Genomic DNA, 20,000 nt, shown 5'->3' with positions numbered 1-20,000 from the left:
TTGAATTTAAATAAAGTTAATATTTAATAAGTGAATGCAACAGAGCTTTAACTTATCCATGGTCTGAATAAATTATCCTTGGTCTATCTCTGTACTAGTGTAACAATTACACTCTGCTCCATTGGCCAAAAGCTTTTGAGTAAAGTCCATGTCAGTGTTGAGTTCACAATGTGGGAATGCTGTATTGTCAGATGTGCTGACTCATCGGTGAGATGTTTGTGTTTACTTTGTATAATCCTGCTCACAAGGAGAGCCCAAGTCTACAAAGTATATACCTTATGAATCTGATCTGCTTGAATTCCTGGTGTATCTCACTAGTTAGTGAAGATGTCCATCTGAACTGTAACATTGTTTATACGACTTAGCGTTATGTTTGTCACAATGGTTATGTATTGTGCCAAGCTGACAATACACAAGATATGCCTGTATTTCTAAAGTTTACTGTGTAAACCGAAACGAGATATGAAATTCTTCGTAAGGCACTTTGCAATGATCACTCAATGTACTTTGACCAACATCACAACTGTAGAGCTGGATTTTTTCAAAGGTTGCACTCCTAACACGAAGCTTCTCTTTCCAGGACAAAGTTGAGGTTAATGTGAAGACTGAGAGGTGCAGCAGTTCTCCAACCTGCGCTGTTGTTGTACATGGTTTTACACTGCACGGTTTGCACCGCTGAGTCCATTATTACTGAGTCATAGAGAGAAACAGCACAGAAACAGGCCCTTCAGCCCATCAAATCCATGCTGACCATCAACCACCCATTTCACTAATCCTACATTTATCCCATTTTTTATTCTCCCCACATTCTCATCAACTTCCCTCCCCCCTCCACCCCCAATCCCCTGGATTCTATCACTAAACGAGGGGCAATTTACAATGGGGAATTAACCTTCAAACCCGCACATCGTTGGGATGTGAGAGGGAACAAGAGGGTTCCCAATGCTCATACCATTAGGTTCCATTTCAACTCCCCCTCTTGTTCCCACACTGACCTGTCTGTCCTCAGTCTTCTCCACTGCCAGCGTGAAGCTGGACACAAACCAAAAGGAGATATTCCTCTTCTGCCTGGGGGTCTACAAGAACATTGAATTTTCCAACTTCAGGTGACCCGCACTCCCTGTGCTTCTTTCTCTCTCCTCCTGATCCACCCAGGCTCTTCCCTCTCCCACCTGGTCCCATCTGCCTATCACCCACACACCACACCTACTGGGTCTCCTATCCCCGTCCCAATGGTTCTATCTGCTCACCATCCCACCCTTACCTGGTTCCATTTACCACCTTCCAGCCTCCATCTCTGCCTTCCCCTTCTCCCACCTGGCTCCATCTGCTCCCTCTTATGTATTTTTCTCTCTCCGTATCTACCTCTATCACCCACTAACTGTTACCTACGGACTCTACCCTTCCCCCTCCCCTGCCTGTCTTCACCTGCCCATCATCTGCTTCTGGATCCACCTACCACCTACCAGCCCCTGCCTCACCCCTTCCCGTAACCTCATTATACCGACTGTCTCCTCACTACACTCTCAGTCCTGATGCAGGGTCTCAACCTGATCCCTTTGCCTCCACAGATGTTGCTCGACCCACTGAGTTCCTCCAGCAGTTTGTATTTTGACCCATTTACACTAATCCCACATTAATCCTGTTTTAATCTCCCCACATTCCTATCAACTCTCCCCAGATTCTACCATTTACCCACACATGAGGCAATTTACAGTGGCCAAATAACCTACCGAATCCACACATCCTTGAGAGACACAGGAGACTGCAGATGCTGGAATCTGGAGCAACAAACAATCTGCTGGAGGAGCTCAGCGTGTCAAGCAGCATCTGTGGGAGGAAAGGAATTGACGACCTTTCGGGTCGAAACCCGGCATCGGGGCTGTGATTGGAGAGGGGAGGTGACCGGTATACAGAGAGGGGGAGTGGTGAGACAAAGGCCAGAGGCGATTGGTGGACAGAGGTGGGGAGGGGTGTTGAAGGATGACGGAAAGATCCAGCCAGGTAGGGGAAGGGTAGGGGTAGAGTTGGGAGACATGCTAGATGGAGGCAGACAAAAAAAAAGGAGGAAGTTGGAACCAGCATGGGGGTGGGGAGGGTGAAGGTGGACACTGTCCAGTGGGTGGACCCTGGATTGCCATACAAAGTGTGCAACTTCCTGACAAGTTGCTGGTAGCTCTACATCCTTTCTCGTGACTTATATTTTCTGACTGGAGGACTGGTCGACATTGTGTGTGCGTGTGTGTGTGTGTGTGTGTGTGTGTGTGTGTGAGTGTGTGTGTGTGTGTGTGTGTGTGTGTGTGTGAGTGTATGTGAGTATGTGTGTGTGAGTGTATGTGTGTGTGAGTGTGAGTGTGTGTGTGTGTGTGTGTGTGTGTGTGTGAGAGAGAGTGTGGTGGGGTGGGGAGTGGGAGGGGGTGTGGGGGGAGTGGGCGGGTGATGGGGTTTGGTGCAAATACCTGAACACGTTTGATCCATTTATTCATGGTTTGTATTTCATTACGGTTGGAAGTGAGACTTGGGAGATGGGAGAAATAGAAATAACTGCAACTCAGAAGAATAATGAAGAAACAGTGATCCTAATAAAACTAATTAATGCTGCAAAGGCAAGTCGAACTACTAAGTAAAGGCAAAAAAATCTTCTTAAAGCAAATGCTTCTTCTCTTTAGGTTTTAGCGGATTCCTGCCATTAACTATGCTTGGCCACAACAGCCTCTTCACCACTAAACAGGCAGCCATGGAACTGTGCCATCTGACACACAGTGTTCGGCACACAACAACTGAAATGTCGGCATCTCTTCCTCCAGCAGAAAGCTTCAAGCATGCTTCATTCCTCCTAGAAACCCACAGAACCAGCTAGTAAGCCAGTACGTCAGGAAATCTGCACTGCCCACGTGGATCAGGAAGGGGATAACCTTGTTTTTTTCACAGATCTCTATTAATCACAACCATCCTTCTTTGTACAGGCCAGTGGTGAATGTTCACTTTGTCATCAACCCAGGGATAATGAATGCCAAACTCAGTCAAAATACTGATTTCAAGGGCAGTCACAGAGACCATTCTCTGGAATTCACCAACACATGTAGGACCAAGGCTGAAAGGAGGTCTTAATCGAATGGTCCTGGTAGAAGGCAAATTGACCTTCAGCAAGTAAGTGACAGGTGAGCAACACACAAAAGGCTGGAGGAGCTCAGTGGATCAGGCAGCATCGGTGGAGGGAAACGGACAGTCAACGTTTCAGGTCAAGACCCTTCACCTGGTCTGAAAGAGGAGAGGTAGATCTTTCAGTCCAGATGAAGGGTCTTGACTTGAAATGTCAACTGTCCATTTCCCTCCACAGATGCTGCCTGACCCGCTGAGTTCTTCCAGCTTATTGTCTGTTGCTTCAGAGTCCAGCATCTGTAGTCTCTTGTGTCTCCAGGTGACAGCTGACTGCTGTTTGACAGCGCTGTCCATGATGTCCCCCGCTAGTTTGTTGATGCTTGACACTAATGTGATGAGAAGGACATCATTGTCCCATATTCCACTACATCACGTGACAGGTAGCGTTTTACATAAGCAAAGTAAGTGGGATGCTGGAAATCTGAACTGAAAATCAGAAGATGACGACAATGCACAGAGCTGTTCTGATGCAAGGTTATTGTCTTGCGATAGTGGTGCAGCTAGTAGAACCACTGTCTCACAGCGCCAGAGGCCTGGGTTCAATCCTGACCTTGGGCGCTGTATGTGTGGAGTTTGCACGTTCTCCCTGTGACTGTGCGGGTTTCCATGGGATGCTCCGGTTTGTCCCACATCCAAAAAACATGCAAACTGGTAGGTTAATTGGCCACTGAGAATTGCCCCTAGTGTGTGGGTGAGTTATAGAATCGGGGAGTTGATGTGAATGTGGGATTAATGTAGGATTCATGTAAATGGGTGGTTGATGGTCGAACCCGGTGGGCCGAAGGGCCTGTTTCTGTGTTGTATCTCTCCATGAGCCTTTGAGTACAATGCACTCTCTAGCCAGCAATGTTATAGGCCAAGCTGTTAAGGCAAGCTCTTCCTGTGTCTGTAGCCTCTTTCTAATAAGGGGCGAGCTTTACAAGGCAAATGTCTATTGCAGTCCATCCACTCAAACAATGGATGCTGATATGCCTTCAGGGGATGTATAACATCACTTTCTGGGTAATACAAGAGTGGAGCTTGCAAGTTAGTCTTTCAACATTGCACCTCTACCTGTACACAATAAGCCCGTTATGGGTAACTCCTGCCCACTGCATTCAGTAACATTGCACTTGGTAAGAAATTGGCTCTGAGTACAGTATTCTTAACATTTCTCACCTGTATCTAGGGACATGAACTGTCAGCAAGGGTATATGGATTGAATTTCCATCCTTCTTTCCCTGTGCATTAAACGTTGTTGGAGAGACCTGCCAATTTCCACACTGTTTACCAGTTTTACCAGAATGACACGTTCGGCAGTCCATGAGACTCAGGACTTAAGAGGGATACAAATGTTTAATTTGGAAGGGATGTCCTAAAACAAGAGTGTACCAGAGTCTAGGTCTCTCCAGCATGAAGCAAGAAGGGAAGTCCAACACAGAGATCTTTTTTTAAATCCTTCCACGTCACTTGCAGTGAAACAAGGTTCAGTAATTCATTTCACTATCACATGTTATTGACTTCAAAATAAATCTTTGGCAATGCAGGATGTAAACTGCAAGATGTGATTCATCATTCTGCACACACAGCAAATATGGCAAGTATTACACTCTCTGCTAAATCAGGGCAAGGCGCAGCCTGTTCAATCACTAAATTCAGATTTGTCAAAAGGAACGCACTGTTCCTTCTCCTCCTTGTATGCTGTTGAAGCATAAATTTAGCAACTGCCCAGTTTTGCCATGACAGTCCCTCCACTTCCCAGACTTTCAATATAAATTGACCAGATGACTGAGAAGAATAAAATCTCACTTGTAATAAGGAGTGGAATTGGCCCGGGAAGAACTTAGGTGAGTGCCAGTTATGTTATTGTGGGCCAATTTCAATAGCATTGTATTTGGAAAGGAGAGCTAACTCAAAGTACTAGCATACCTGAGCTTTTGCTTTGACTAAGAACAGCCAAATCTCAATCCCTCTAGACTTGGCTGTACACTAGCTTTTTATACATGTTATTGTGCAGAGTCAGGGCTGGAAACTTCAATTGCCAACTTTCCAGTTTTAATAAGCTTTTACCACCAAGCAATTGGCCAGTTTGCAGCATACCACTGTTTGATTTTCATCGCTAATTCTTCATAAGAACAGTCAGTGATGAGAGGAGCCATTCAGCTGATGAAAGCCCTCACCTTGACTGGAACAGGCATGTCAGATTCCACTGTATGTCCTAAATAATAATTCTCTGAAACCCACTAGATTCTTGCCCTCAGATTGTACACTGTTTCCTGCCTTCAATTTAATCCCATTAGAAGCTGCACTTTGCACAGAATTACACAGAATTTACAGCCCACAAATTCATGCCAGCTATTTTGTTTCATGGTTTTAGGTGGGTGATTTTTATCTACATGCATGCTAATAAATTGAACATCAGCTGCTTGTTCTGGATTCATTTTTATTTTCATTGATTTCAAAGAGCAGTGAAAGTGAAAATTATACCTTCCCCTCCCTAACTTCCCCACCACCACTTGTGCCAAGTGAAATTTAATTTATTCAAGTTTCTAGGAAGGGACTACTTAGCAAACCCTGGGTCAGGGCATCAAGCTTCCACATTGGCAGCCCTCCAGCATCTTTTCCAAGCAAGTGAGAAAGAGTTCCATCTTTCTTTCCAGCTTGTGAAAAGTTTACAAATAACATGAGGTTTTTCTCTTGTATAACACTTGGGAAAAGTGTTAGGAAAAATGAATATGGCATATTCATCTCAAATTGCAGATTACCAATCTGTCTTGTTTGCACATGTGGGGTTTGAGGACTTTAAAAAAAAGTGTGGAAACTAATTTAGTTGGAATGAAATGAAGATTGGAGAAGAAATTAAACAAAAAGGGCTGAAGGTGCCAAGTTGCTCATTCCTCACGGTGCAGACAGTTTCCTCGGCTATTTATTCACTGCTAGTAATATCAGCAAAGCTTTCCATCCCTGGCCACACACAACATATGCTTCATGCTGCAAACACCAGGGTTCTCCAATGATAGGAAGCTGCTCTCGGTGAATGTACTGCGCTCAGCTCGCTTCCAGACACGACCAAAGCTCATGTACCCAGTTAAGCCCTGAAAGCAATGTCATTTGCATCATAAACAAGCAGCAACTTTAACTACAGGGTCTCATTAATTTGGCTAGTTGTATATTTAGGACACATTTGGATAGGTGTCAAGTCAGTTGGGTGTCTGCTCATATCTCTTATGACATAGAAGGAGGCTATTCAACCCTTTGAACCGATGCCGGCTCACAGAGCAATCCCAATGATCCCATTCCCTCATTTATTTCCCTGTAACCTATTCTCACTCACATACCCATTAACACCCCTCCCACCCTCTACATCCACCGATTCTCCCAACAGCCATCTGCTCTAAATGTAATGTTACAGTAGCCAATAAATCTACCAACCTGCAGCTGGAAGGAAACTGAAGCACTCAGAGAAACTCCACATGGACACAGGGAGAAAGTGCAAACTCCACATGGATAGCACCAGAGGTCAGGATCAAACCTGAGTTACTGACACAGCTCCAGTACAGAGTGCACGCAGCTGGCGGCATTATAGATGTGGGAAAAGTGGGAGCAGCCAGGATAGGTGGAGAGAAGTCCAGGACAGCTTGGTCCAGACTTTCAGTGTGGGCTCTGGAAGGAAAACCACGACTCACTGTTGAGACCCCATTCCCCATCTACACCACATCGTCCAACTCATCAACTCTGGCTTAGGACAGCTCTGAAATCCTGCAGGGCTTGACACTCTGCAAGGTCTGTCCACTGTCTCACTGTGTGGAGGATTGGAGTAATTCTTAAAGGCTTTGAGAACCTCTTCCAGCATGTTATTGCTCAGTCTAACTGTTCGCGAGAGCTCTTTCTGGGCCATCCCCATACCTCGGTGACCAGCCAGAAACAACAACTTCACTTTTGTTTTCTCCTCTATATTAGCTATTGCCAACTTAATAAAGAGAGAAAATTAGTCTTTCCATTGTGTTATACATTTGAGAAGATATTTGTCTCAACATCCAGTGCTGAAGTAGCATTATTTGTTCCTTCCTCCCACTGGTAAGTCAATGGTGCCCAATCTACTGGAAGCAAACCAAGTGTGGAGTTCCAGGCTGTGTGCTATTGCAATGGGGTTATTTCTACCTCGTCTCTAGGTTCGTGAGCATTGACACCCCATTCCTGCAGAAGAATCTAATGTGACATGTCTAAAACTAGAAGGAATAGGTTTACAGTAAAGAGTAAGAGGCTTAGCAGGGATCTGAGGAAGAATAATTTTACCCAGAGTGTGGTTGGAATCTGGAACGTACTGCCTGAGGGGTTGGTGGAAGCAGAGACTGTCACAACACTTAGGTATCTAGACAAGTGCTTGAATCACCTAGGTCACAGACCGAGTGCTGGTAAGTTGAATTAGTATGGATGGGTGCTTGATAGTCGGCATGGACAGAGTGGAACAAAGAGCCTGTTTCTGTTCTCCAAGACTCTATGACTCTGAAATCTATTTTTGTCGAATGTCATCAAACATCCTGTTTCTCCTACAGTGATCCAGATAGCATTTCTTGATAGCAAGTTAGAGTTCCAAGCAACAATAGTTTCAGTTAGTATAACATCTGCAAATGACTTTCTGAAACCTACATTCTCATATCATACTTTCATATTTCCTTACAACATAGAAGGAGATGGTTTGGCCCATGAACTCTACGCTAGCTTTCAATTCTATTCCCCCAGTTACTTTCCTGTAATCTATTCTCTTACAAATGCCCATCAACTCACCCCAAATCTTCTGCCACCTACCTACACTAGGGGTAATTTACAGTAGCCAATTAACTGACCAATCGACACGTCTTTGGGATGTGAAAGGAAACTGACAGCCCAGGGGAACTGTGCGGAGTTTGCACGTTATCACAGTCACAAGGAGAATGTGCAAACTCCACGCAGACAGGACTGAAACCAAGTTGCTGGACTTGCTGCCTCACTCTGCCACCCTATACAACTGTACAATAGTCCAATGTGTCCTGCTGTTCCCAGCAGGTGTTCTTTGTTCAGCTAATATATTCCTTGCAATATTCTGTGGGTTCTTGAGTTATATTATGTTTATTCCTGAGTTACTCACAAGCCCATAATGTGATTGTTTTCCATCCTATCAACATTCTGTGACCCCAAAACGCTTATAGGACTGTGAAATGGTGCTGAATGGGGATGCATTCCTTACAGAAGTCTGTGGAACATCAGCCATTGAGAATATTGAAGACAATGAAAGAAATCTCAAGGCTATGAGAGTCAAGGGTATGGGGATGGGTGGGAGAATGGATGAAAGGTGTGGAATCAACCTTTGTTAATAGCCTTATTTAGTGCTTGAACAGACTTGAGAGGCTAAATAACTTATACCCATTTTTCCTATGAGTAGGCAGGATAAAATGAATGTTTGCCATTGTGCAGATGATTAATTGGAGTCCAACGACCTGTGGAAGTCTGCAATGGACTCTAAGAACAATCCTCACTGATTTCCAGCAAAGATGAAAATACCACTCAAATATTTGGATGCCTTGAGGCTTTGCAGTGAAAGCACAGTAAGCTAGATTCTGAATTGCTGTATGGCTTATAGACTAAAAGAACCTTTCATGTTTTACAAATGCTTGGCATAATTTATTACTTGTTATCAATCGCTTCTCACTTCGTCAATTATTTTTATATTACATCTGCAAATATGTCTTCTCACCATGACAGATGTCCACATTTGACACCAGATTAGGTTGGTAATATTGAATGTTGTCATTTAATAAAACACAGGGGTTCCAAACTGCATAAGGTATCTGCAAGCAAGACCTGCTTGAGAGGAGACCCTCTGCTGGGTGCAGAGATAGGATAGAATCTTTCTTCCAAAGACAGATTCTCCTTTATTGCTTTAACTGCTGCTTCACGCATTGGAATCTCACAGTGTTCTATGTCTCTATTCCTCCTGTAGATGGAAGACTTTTGGATGGTGTGGCCATTTTGCACATTTTAATATATCACTTGGCATGTACTATGTAACTGAGACCATTTGGTGTAGTTCAACCTTATCTACAACTTGGCTGATCTTAATTCAAGCACCACTTCAGGACACAAGTGGGTGCCACATTGTCCAAAGTTTTTGGATTTCATTAATCTCTTTGAGTAGATACATATGATCCCATCACACTTTTGAAAAGGAGGAGAGTTTTCTCCATATCTTAATAGGCATTCCTTCTTCAAACACCACCACCAAAACAGAATATCTGGTTGATTGTCCCATTACTCTGTCATACATTGCTCTGTACAAATTATCAACTGCATTTGCCTACAAGTCAACAGTGACTGTGCCCCGAAAGCACATCATTGTCCGTGAAGTGTGTTGAGACACAGTGATGGTGTGGCAGTGATTTGGGGTAACATGTAATTTAATGTATCTTCAGCAATTTGCGGAGAAACTAACCTAAAAGTTAAACAGCCTTTTCATCAATAACCTGTAGCTGTGCATGGACTTTATTCAGTAGACAAATGGTTTAACATGTGCTCACCATCATTGAGGACTGCAGTCCAGTGTTTTCTCTTCTTTTGACCTTGTCTGTCTTGGGACTGGCACTGCTGATCTCTGAAGTTGGGCAATCCTTTGGTACAGTGTATATTCTCACACACCTTATGTTCCACATTGGCTCCCAGGCAGTTTGTTCCTCCTGGACCTGGACTAGGAAGTACAAGGTACAAAGCAACATCAAACCCGTGATTAATCAGACACATGTAAATGATCATGCACCACTCAATCACCTTCTCCACTATGTCAAGCTCATAGAAAGAGAGATACAGCACAGAAACAGGCCATTTGGCCCACCAAGCCCATGCTGACCATCAATCATCCATTTACACATTAGTTCCATTTTTTGCCACTTTCTATTAAACCAAATGTTAAAAATCAGTGGTCATTTAGTAACTGCTCTCACTTACTCACCGCCAATAATTTAAAAACCAAATCTACATTTCAGCAGTTTACCAACGGGCATTCTGTATGAGTTTCCAACGTGTGTCTCACCTAATACCAGAGGCAAACATTGACACGAGTCTGTTAATTCCTGTTTGATGGAGCAATCACTTCTCCAGATTTCATATTCAGAAGGGGAGAAGTCATAACCAAACTGACACATAATGTCATACATAGACATAGAATCATACACAAGGAATCAGGCCCTTTGGCCCGACATGTCTGTGCTAGCTGTCAGTTACATATCTACACTATCCCTTTTTCTAAGGCTCTCTATGCCATGCATTTCAAGCGTGCATCTGAACATTCCTTCAATGTTGTGACTGCCTCTGCCTCCAAAACCCCCTCCCTCCACCACCTCCTTCCACCACCCCCTCCGTCCACCACCCCCTGCCTCCACCACCCCCTCAGGTAGCATGTTCTAGATTTCAACCACCTTCTGGGTGAAAAAAACTTCCTTAAATCCTCTCTAAGTCTCCTCCTGACTACAAATCTCTGCCCTCTTGTATTAGACTGCCTTACTAAGGGGAAAAGTTTCTCATCGTGTACCTTCATTACGCCCCTGATAATTTTCTGGAACTCAGCTAGTTTCCCTCTCAGCTACCTCCACTCCAAGGACGACAAACTCAGCCTATCCAGTCTCTCCTCATAACTGAAACACTCCATCCCAGGCACCTCCTGGTGAAATTCCTCTGCACCCCCTCCAATGCAATGACATGGGTAAAGCTTCCAGGGGAATAAAACATAAAAGGTAAATAATGACAACAAAATAATTAGTTACCAGTAAAGGAGGGTGTTAAAAGAGGTGGCAACGCAAAGAAATTTCTCAATATCACTTTTGAGAGCAGTACACTGAATTTTCCCTGGCTTTGGATTTACTGCCGAATCTGAATGCAATGGGGTTATTCACTGTCTTACATCTGTGACACTGGATTTCCCTTAGTTCTGAATGAAGGTACACAGGGAGCTCAATACTATTGGGAGACAGTACAGTTTGAGCATTGCATCTTCAGAGATATTACAGTGGGAGCACTGCACCATCAGAGGTTCACTCTCAGAGTACAGTACAAAGTGAGGACTACACTGAGAAGTAGGGAGATATGGACTCACTGAGTATCAAAATGTTATGGGCTCTATACTGTCAGAGAGGCAGTAAAAATAAATGAATGTATGGCTGAATAATCTCGTTAGGACCAGAATCATTCTGGTGAATCTGCACAACACTCCTTCCAGATCAACATGCATCCACTGATGGGGAGCCAAAGAATGAAGGAGTACATCAGACGGTGACAGCCAATGGTACATCAGAAACATCAATCTCCTCATTCCCAAGAACCTTACACAAACAGTATAGAGCAAAAACACTGGGAGTCTTGCAACAGTGCTGGCTTCCCTCTGATTGTGCTGATGTCCAAACAGGGAAAGTTCACAGAACCTGATTACAGGGACTGTCCAGGAGCACATACACATTTACAGACAGTCTGTAGGACCTACAGATGTCTATAGACAGTCTGTAGTGTGTGTACAGGTTTATAGACAGTCTGTGTTGTATGTATGGGTTTATAGACTGTCTGTAGTGTGTGTACAGGTTTATACACAGTCTGTAGTGTATGTACAAGTTTATAGATTGTCTGTAGTGTATGTACAGGTTTATACACAGTCTGTAGTGTATGTACAGGTTTATAGACAGTCTGTAGTGTATGTGTGGGTTTATAGATCTGTAGTGTATGTATGGGTTTAGAGACAGTCTGTGGTGTACGTGCGGGTTTAGAGACACTCTGTAGCTCTCTTACATGGCAATAGAGTGGAGAGCATCTATTTGGTGATCAAGTCTTTCTGGAGCCTTTGCATGAGGTGACTTCCTGTGTAGCCTCCACTTCAGAAATCCCTCTCCTCCAGAACTTCTGGATTCAGGCCAACACTGAAGCCCCAACTATTCTCTCAGGGATATCATGTTCTTAATCCACGTCCCCTGCCCGGCTTCAGCTGATGCAGTGCCCTGTGCTGCAGCCTCCACACCTCTAGCCAAAGCCCCATCACTCGACGCTGTTGTCTGGCTACTGATGACTGAGATATGCAGGTGATGCGATGGGAAGTGCAGCTTTCCCTGCTGTGGACACTAACAGCTGAGTGATCTTCCTGCCTGCTCAGCACACTTCTACCCCACAAAAGAAATGCACGTCGTTGGGAGGGAAAGGGGAAAGATGGTAATATAGATAACCAGAAATAGAATTTAAATTCACAATATGACTAATCAAACCTTGATCCCAGACCTTTGGTAATTGGTAATTGGTTTATTATTATCACATGTACTGAGATATAGTGAAAAGCTTTTGTTTGCATGCCATCCATACAGATCATTTCATATATCAGTACATTGAGGTAGTCCAAAAGGGGAAAAAAAACAGAATGCAGAATGTAGTGTTACAGTTAGAGAAGAAGTGCAGAGCAGGTAAACAATAAGGTGCAGGGCAATTTGAGCATCAAATCCTTCCTTAAAGCATGAAATGTAATGAAGAGTTGCATTTATTTAGCACCTTTTAGGACATCCCAAACCACTTTATTAACTGTCACCTTGGTCAGCCTTCAACCTTCTAAACCTCTGAGGACAGTCCTGCTTGTGCAACCTAATTCAACCTTCCATGCTCCTGTTATCTTTCTGGTGACCTGGTGCTGATCTCTTCCCAGGCAATACAATTTTGTTGAAAGACAAACTCTTGATGCACAGGGGAAAGATGGAGCAAAATGATGTGAGAATCCAATCATTAATAGCTGGCAGACAGATTCAAGAAACATCTCAAGAGGTTACTGGAATGTAGGGAAGTGGCCAAGGTGAGGGATACAATCAGTGACTGTGGAACAGAAATTGGGATATGGGATAATTCTTTGTTTTACAGAACAATTGAAGTGAAGGAGGAGCTTCCTGCATTGCAACTGGTTTGAATACCGAAACATTGGCTCCATGTGCCCCGGGCTCAGGGTTCCCATATGCACCTCGCCCAAGGCAGCCATCTCCTACTTAGGCAGCGCAGCAATAAGTCACAGCAGCACTTTGTGGTGGAATCAACTTACGGAGGGTTGTCGCATTTTCTCTGCCTGAACCTGGCTCCGGTTCCACAGGTCCGGCTGCACATACTCCACTGGCTCCAGCTGCTCCAGTCGCCGTCCACGTGCTCGGGGATTGGCGTTTTGCTGACGCACTCCCCTGCTCTGCACCACTTGGATTACAAGACAAAGCCATTGTTAAAATCTGCACCGCCACACCAGCTGCTTACAGATGCGTCGTGTGTGCTGGTCTCATCAGACCGTATATCCTCAACTCTGCCCCACCATTTAATCAGGTCGCAGCTCAAACTCCCTCGCCTGCCTTTGCTTCCCACACCTTGTTACCTTCTGTACTCCTTAACCCAGCCCACCTCTCGATATCTGGGGCACTGGAGCCAGTTTTCCGAGGCCGTCTATGTGAAAAAGTGCTTCCAGTTTTCCCTGTGAAATGGTCTGGCTCTGACTTTGATTCTCTCCTCATGATTGCTTCTGCCATCTGTTGATGCCCTCGTGCATGAAATCCTTTCCTAAAGCAGGAAACTTAATGAAGAGTTGCATTTATTGAGCACCTTTCAGGACGTCCCAAAGCACTTTACAGCCAGTGAGTTTATTAACTGTCACCTTGGTCACCCTTCAACCTTCTAAACTTCTGAGGATAGTCCTGCTTGTGCAACCTAATTCAACCTTCCATGCTCCTGTTATCTTTCTGGTGACCTGGTGCTGATCTCTTCCCAGGCAATATAACTTTGTTGAAGGACAAATTATTGATGCACAGGGGAAAGAAGGAGCAAAATGATGCGGGTATCCAATCATTAATAGCTGGCAGACAGAAACATCTCAAGAGGTTACTGGAAAGTAGGGAAGTGGCCAAGGTGAGGGATGCAATCAGTGACTGTGGAACAAAAATTGTGATATGGGGTGAAGGCATTGGCTTCCGTATTCCTAATATTTAACGCAGGAAAGCCTTTCCTCATGGAGTCAAACTGAATTTCAAATCTTGCATCCAGTTGTTCAGGATTTCTGATGGTTCGGCATCTGGTTCACTCATAACACCATGTGATATAGGAGCAGAATTAGGCCATTCAACCCATCGAGTCTGCTTTACCGTTCAATCATGGCTGATTTTCTTTTCAACCCCATTCTCCTGCCTTCTCCCAGTAACCCTTAACTCCCTTACCAATCAAGAACCTATCAATTTCTGAATAAAGACACCCAATGACTTGGCCTCCACAGCCCTCTGTGGCAACAAATTCCACAGATTCACCACCTTCTGGCTGAAGAAATTCCTCCTTTGTTCTGAGGCTGTGTCCTCGGATCCTAGACTCTCCTACTAATGGAAACATCCTCTCCACATGCACTCTATCCAGGCCTTTCAGTTTCCAGTAGGTTTCAATGAGATCCCATCATTAGTCCAGAATGTGAGCTGCAGCTGAGGTTGGAGGCTGGACTGTGAGGCCAGGTATGTGACTAGACTTGGAGTCACAAGGGCTCAGGAACGTGGCTGGGTTTACGACCGAGCTGGGGTCTGAAGTGCTAGGATATTTTCTGCTTCCTTTGAACTCCCTGGGTTCACTGGAAAATGTGGTGTAATGTGTACAAATGTGAAATAAATGTATGTTTGGTTATCATTACCAATAGTCTGGAAAATTTCCTAGTCCAGCACCACCAGAATCGTGAGGGTGCTGGATTATTGGACTTTTGCTGCAGTCAAGAGATGGGAGTGAGATAGAACTGCCCCGTCTTTTCCCAAAGAAAGAAATTTATTACCACTGAAGAAGAGGCACTGAAGTGATGGGCCCAGGGCTGTGTGAACTGGTTCTGAGTGACTTGTGCTCTTCACACACTATTTCCCACCTCCAAGTCCCAGTGGCAGGTATTGATTCAATGATGGTGAATTTTCATGTTTTGGATTAAACTCCTTTGCAAAGCAAACCAAACCGTTCCTCTCTTTGAGGTTCCAGTTTCTGATCTGCAGCTAAATGCCACATGCCAGTCTGGAGTAACTCAAGGTGTGATCTTGCCTGAGCTCTCTTCTGCTGCAAGATAACATCCTGCTTGCTGGAATTAAGCATTCCATCAACCTTTATAATTATTTTCTGTATCTTTTCACTGGCTATTATCGATTTGTGGGCTAGGATTCCCAAATCTCTAAGCTCCATCTCTCTCTTCCCCACTGTTACTGCGACTAAAAGTAGGACAAACTGTGCCTCGGCGAAGATAAGTCGCATGTGCCAAGGACAATTTACATTTGATTCCCTGTTACATCAGCTGCAGAATTCCACCTTAAAGAGGCCTCTAAAAAGACATCACTGAACCTTGACTGTACTTGGCACAGGTTCAGCAGGGGTCAGACATGCAGAGCGCAGGAACCGGGGCCTCAGGGTTTGCATTAAAAGTTATTCAAACACTCTGAAGCTTGCATTTTCCTTGCTAGAGAATTTGGAGTGAGAGAGGCAAGAGTTCAGCACAAGGACGCTGTCCCCACCACACATTCTGGAGTGAGCTTCCGAGGACAGTACCCTGGGCAGCTGCTGCTTGTCCCAACATCTGGCACTGCGACTCTGCCCATTTGGAGGTGGGAAACTATGCTTAAAATGGGCCGGGTATCTGCATAGAGCATTCAGCTCCAGGTCAGGAACCTGGTTCTTAGGGAAAATACACTCAGCTCTTCCTCAGTGGCAGTTCTCTCCATGACATCGCTCGCCCCTACGTTCCTGCTCCTGGCCCTACATACTGTAACAAATGAGAAAAAAATTCCTCCAATGGGTAGAAGACAAAGGCATTGATTTCGATCCCACATGAAACTCTGTTCCTTGGTCGCCACTTCAGAAATTCTCCTTGGGAGGACTGACACAGTGGTGGAGCTAGTAGAGCCACTATCTCACTGTGCCGTACACCCACTGTAAATTGCCCCTGGTGTGTAGGTGGGCGGTAGAATCTGGGAAGAGTTGATGGGAATCTGGGGAGAATAAAAAGTGGGATTAATGTAGGATTAGTGTAAATGGGTGGTTAATGGTTGGTGTTGAACAAAGGGCCTGTTTCTGTGCTGTATCACACTATGACACAACATATTTCAAATTTATGGAGTGAATTGGAATTGGTTTATTATTGTCACATGTACTGAGATACAGTATAAAACTTCTGTTTGTGCACCATCCAGACAGATCATTCCATACATAAGTACATCGAGGTAGTAAAAAGGAAAACAGAATACAAAATATAGTGTTACAGTTACAGAGAAAGTACAGTGCAGGTAGACAAATAAAATGCAGGTAGATTGGGAGATCAAGAGGTCATCTTTTAGCGTACAAGAGGTCCGTTCACATGTCTTAAAACAGTAGATAGAAGCCATCCTTGAGCCTGCTGGTAGGTGTTCTCGAGCTTTTGTATCTTCTGCCCGATTGGAGGGAGGAGAAGAGAGAATGTCCAGGGCGGGAGGGGTCTTTGATTATGTTGGCTGCTTTACCAAGGCAGCAAGAAGTATAGACAGATTCTGTGGAGGGGAGGCTGGTTTCCATGATGTGCTGGGCTGTGTCCACAACTCTCTACAGTTTCTTGTGGTCCCGGGCAGAGCAGTTGCCATACCAAGCCAAGATGCATCTGGATAGGATGCTTTCTATGGTGCACTTATAAAAATTGGTGAGGGTCAATGGGGACATGCCAAATTGCTTTAACCTCCTGATAGAAAAGCTCCTATCAGAAAAGGCCACCTGCCCCACCTCCCCAACTACTCACATAACTATTCACATTGGTGACTTACATTGTCAACTAGTCTAGCAACATATGATTTTAAAATTCCCCTTGTCGCCTTCAGATTCATCCGTGGTCTCCACCTTTTCTATCTGCTCCAGCCCTAAACCCCTCTGAAATCTCAGTGCTCCTCCAATTCTGTCTGTTAAGCTTCTATCATTTGTCTTATTCCACCATTACCTTCAGCTGTCTCAGCCCAAACCTCCAGAGGTGTCCCAGTAAACCTCTCTCCCTCTCTCCTCTCCTTTTGAAACTCCTGAAAACTCATTTCCTTGAGCATGTTCTTGTCTACCTGCCCTAAACTCTTATGCAATAATAAAATCCACCTTGGGAATGACTTATTGTGTTATGTAACCATGTTGCATTGTACAGCACAGGTAGACTGGGTGGTGAAGAAGGCATTTGCCAGAGTACTGAGTACAAGAGTTGGGACGTCATGTTACAAGATGTTGGTGAGACCACACTTGGAGTATTGTGAGCAGTTCTGGTCGGCTAGCTATAGGAAGAATGTCATTAAGCTGGAAAGGGTACAGAAAGATTCACAAAGATTTAACGAGACTAGAGGACTTGAGTTATAAGGACAGACTGGATTGGTTGGGTTTTTTTTAGAGGTATATAAAATCATGAGGGGCATGGATAAGATGGACGATCACAGTCTTTTTCCTAGGGTGGTGGGGTCTAAAACCAAAGGGCATAGGCTTAAGATGAGAGGGGAAAAATTTAAAGGGAATCTGAGGGGCAATTTTTCACACAGAGGGTGGTGGGTATGTGGAACGAGCTGCCAGAGGAAGAGGTAGAGGTAGGTACAACTGCAACATTTACAAAACATTTAGACAGGTACATGGATAGGAAAGGTTTAGAGGCACATGGGCCAAATGCAGGCAAATTGGACTAGCTCAGGTAGGTAACTTGTTCGGCATGGACGAGATGGGCAGAAGGGCCTGTTCTGTGCTGTTATAACTATTACTCTAGTTGCTGATATATCAAATGGATCATCTCCAAGGCACTAAGGCCATGGGCCCAATACCAGTAAATGGGATGAGTGCAGGCAGGTACAATGGTGGCATGGATATGATGGGTCATAGGATCTGTCTCTGTGCTGTACAACTCTATGACTATATGACAGACATAGAACGTCCTTCGTCTCAGATGAAGAACAAGGGGAAATGTGAACTTACAGGGGCCATCAGAGTTAGTGCAGCTTTGTCCCTGGTGTGGAGGTTTCCTACAGTCATGGAAGGGAGCTCACCTCAGACCAAGGAGAACCATGGTGCAGAGGTGGAGAGAGGTTGCCAAGCCTTCCACTGCTGACTCCAATCATTAGCAAATGTTCAGACAACACTGCAGACTACAATGGAAGTGCCAGGCAAGGTAAAAGCAGCCAGCCTGAATTACCATACAGTGGCATGCTAAAGTTTGGGCACCTCTGGTCAAAATTTCTGCTACTGTGAATAGCTAAGCAAGTAAAAGATGACCTGATTTCCAAAAGGCATAAAGTTAAAGATGACACATTTCTTCAATATTTTAAGCAAGATTACTTTTTTATTTCCACCTTTTACAGTTTCAAAATAACAAAAAAGGAAAAGGGCCCAATGCAAAAGTTTGGGCACCATGCATGGTCAGTACTTAGTAATACCTCCTTTGGCAAGTATCACAGCTTGTAAACGCTTTCTGCAGCCAGCTAAGAGTCTTTCAATTCTTGTTTTGGGGGATTTTCACCCATTCTTCCTTGCAAAAGGCTTCTAGTTCTGTGAGATTCTTGGGCCGTCTTGCATGCACTGCTCTTTTGAGGTCTATCCACAGATTTTCGATGATTTTTAGGTCAGGGGACTGTGAGGCCCATGGCAAAACCTTCAGCTTGTGCCTCTTAAGATAGTCCACTGTGGATTTTGAGGTGTGTTTAGGATAGTTATCCTGTTGTAGAAGCCATCCTCTTCATCTTCAGCTTTTTTACAGACGGTGTGATATTTGCTTCCAGAATTTGCTGGTATTTAATTGAATTCATTCTTCCCGCTACCAGTGAAATCTTCCCCGTGCCACTGGCTGCAACACAAGCCCAAAGCATGATCGATCCACCCCCTTGCTTAACAGTTGGAGAGGTGTTCTTTTCATGAAATTCTGCACCCTTTTTTCTCTAAACTTCCCTGCGTCCTCACCACAAAATTCAGCGTCAGAAGTTTGCAAAGGAACATCTAAACAAGCCTGATGCATTTTGGAAACAAGTCCTGTGGACTGATGAAGTTAAAACAGAACTTTTTGGCCGCAATGAGCAAATGTATGTTTGCCCTTCCGTTGACTGCCTGCTTTTCTCCAAAGGATGCTGCCTGGCCTGCTGAGTTCCTCCAGCATCATAGTGTTTTTCATCTAGATTCCAGCATCTGCAGTCCTTTGTTTCTCTGCTGAAAATCTAATCTTCACTGTCCACATGCTCTTATCATACTCTTCCTTTCCAACCCATCCTTCTCATTTAATCTGGATCATCTCATGTGGAGTGATGCTGCTTCTTATGTTCAGCTCAGGGCTGCCTGCAGATATCTGGCTTTACTCCATCTCATGACTACCAGAGGTAACTTGGCCCATACCCAGTGGTGTTCTAGGATCCAACAGGGATAATGATCAGGAGAGAATGCTGGCAGGCAGTGGACTCCCAGCCTCTCTGGCAACAAACACTGCGGCTCCTGAAGGAGGGTTTAATGTTATAGGAAGACGGTCAAGTGAGCAGTTTACGGTGATAGTCTGCTTCACTTCTTTCACAAATGTAATCGTGAAAGCCTTTTACACACAGAGTGGTTGATATCTGGAAGTGCTGCCAGAGGAATCAGATACAATTACTATGTTTGAGGGGTATTTAGATGGGCGCTTAAATAAGCAAATCACAGAAGGATACAGTCCTAATATAGGCAAATGGGATTAGCGTAGATGGGGAAAAGGTCAGAATAGAGACGATGGGCCGAAGGGTCTGTTTCTGTGCTATGCAACTCTTTGACTCTATAACACTGTGACTCTTGTACCCTTGCAAGGGGCTGGTGGGGAGCAACATTCCTGATAGCCT

The 20,000-nt window shown here is 44.5% G+C and overlaps 1 protein-coding gene across 1 annotated transcript in view; it reads right to left on the bottom strand.

Moving 5' to 3' along the window:
• Positions 1–20,000, bottom strand: part of adamts17 (ADAM metallopeptidase with thrombospondin type 1 motif, 17) — a 357,749-nt gene that overhangs the window by 115,532 nt on the left and 222,217 nt on the right. The window contains 2 exon segments of the mRNA XM_052040638.1: positions 9,696–9,862; positions 13,226–13,371. Of these exon segments, the coding sequence (XP_051896598.1) occupies positions 9,696–9,862; positions 13,226–13,371 (313 nt within the window).

This window comes from Pristis pectinata, chromosome 28, assembly GCF_009764475.1.
Source record: "Pristis pectinata isolate sPriPec2 chromosome 28, sPriPec2.1.pri, whole genome shotgun sequence".
Classification (NCBI taxonomy): Eukaryota; Metazoa; Chordata; class Chondrichthyes; order Rhinopristiformes; family Pristidae; genus Pristis; species Pristis pectinata.
This window is presented reverse-complemented; position numbering and strand designations above follow the sequence as displayed.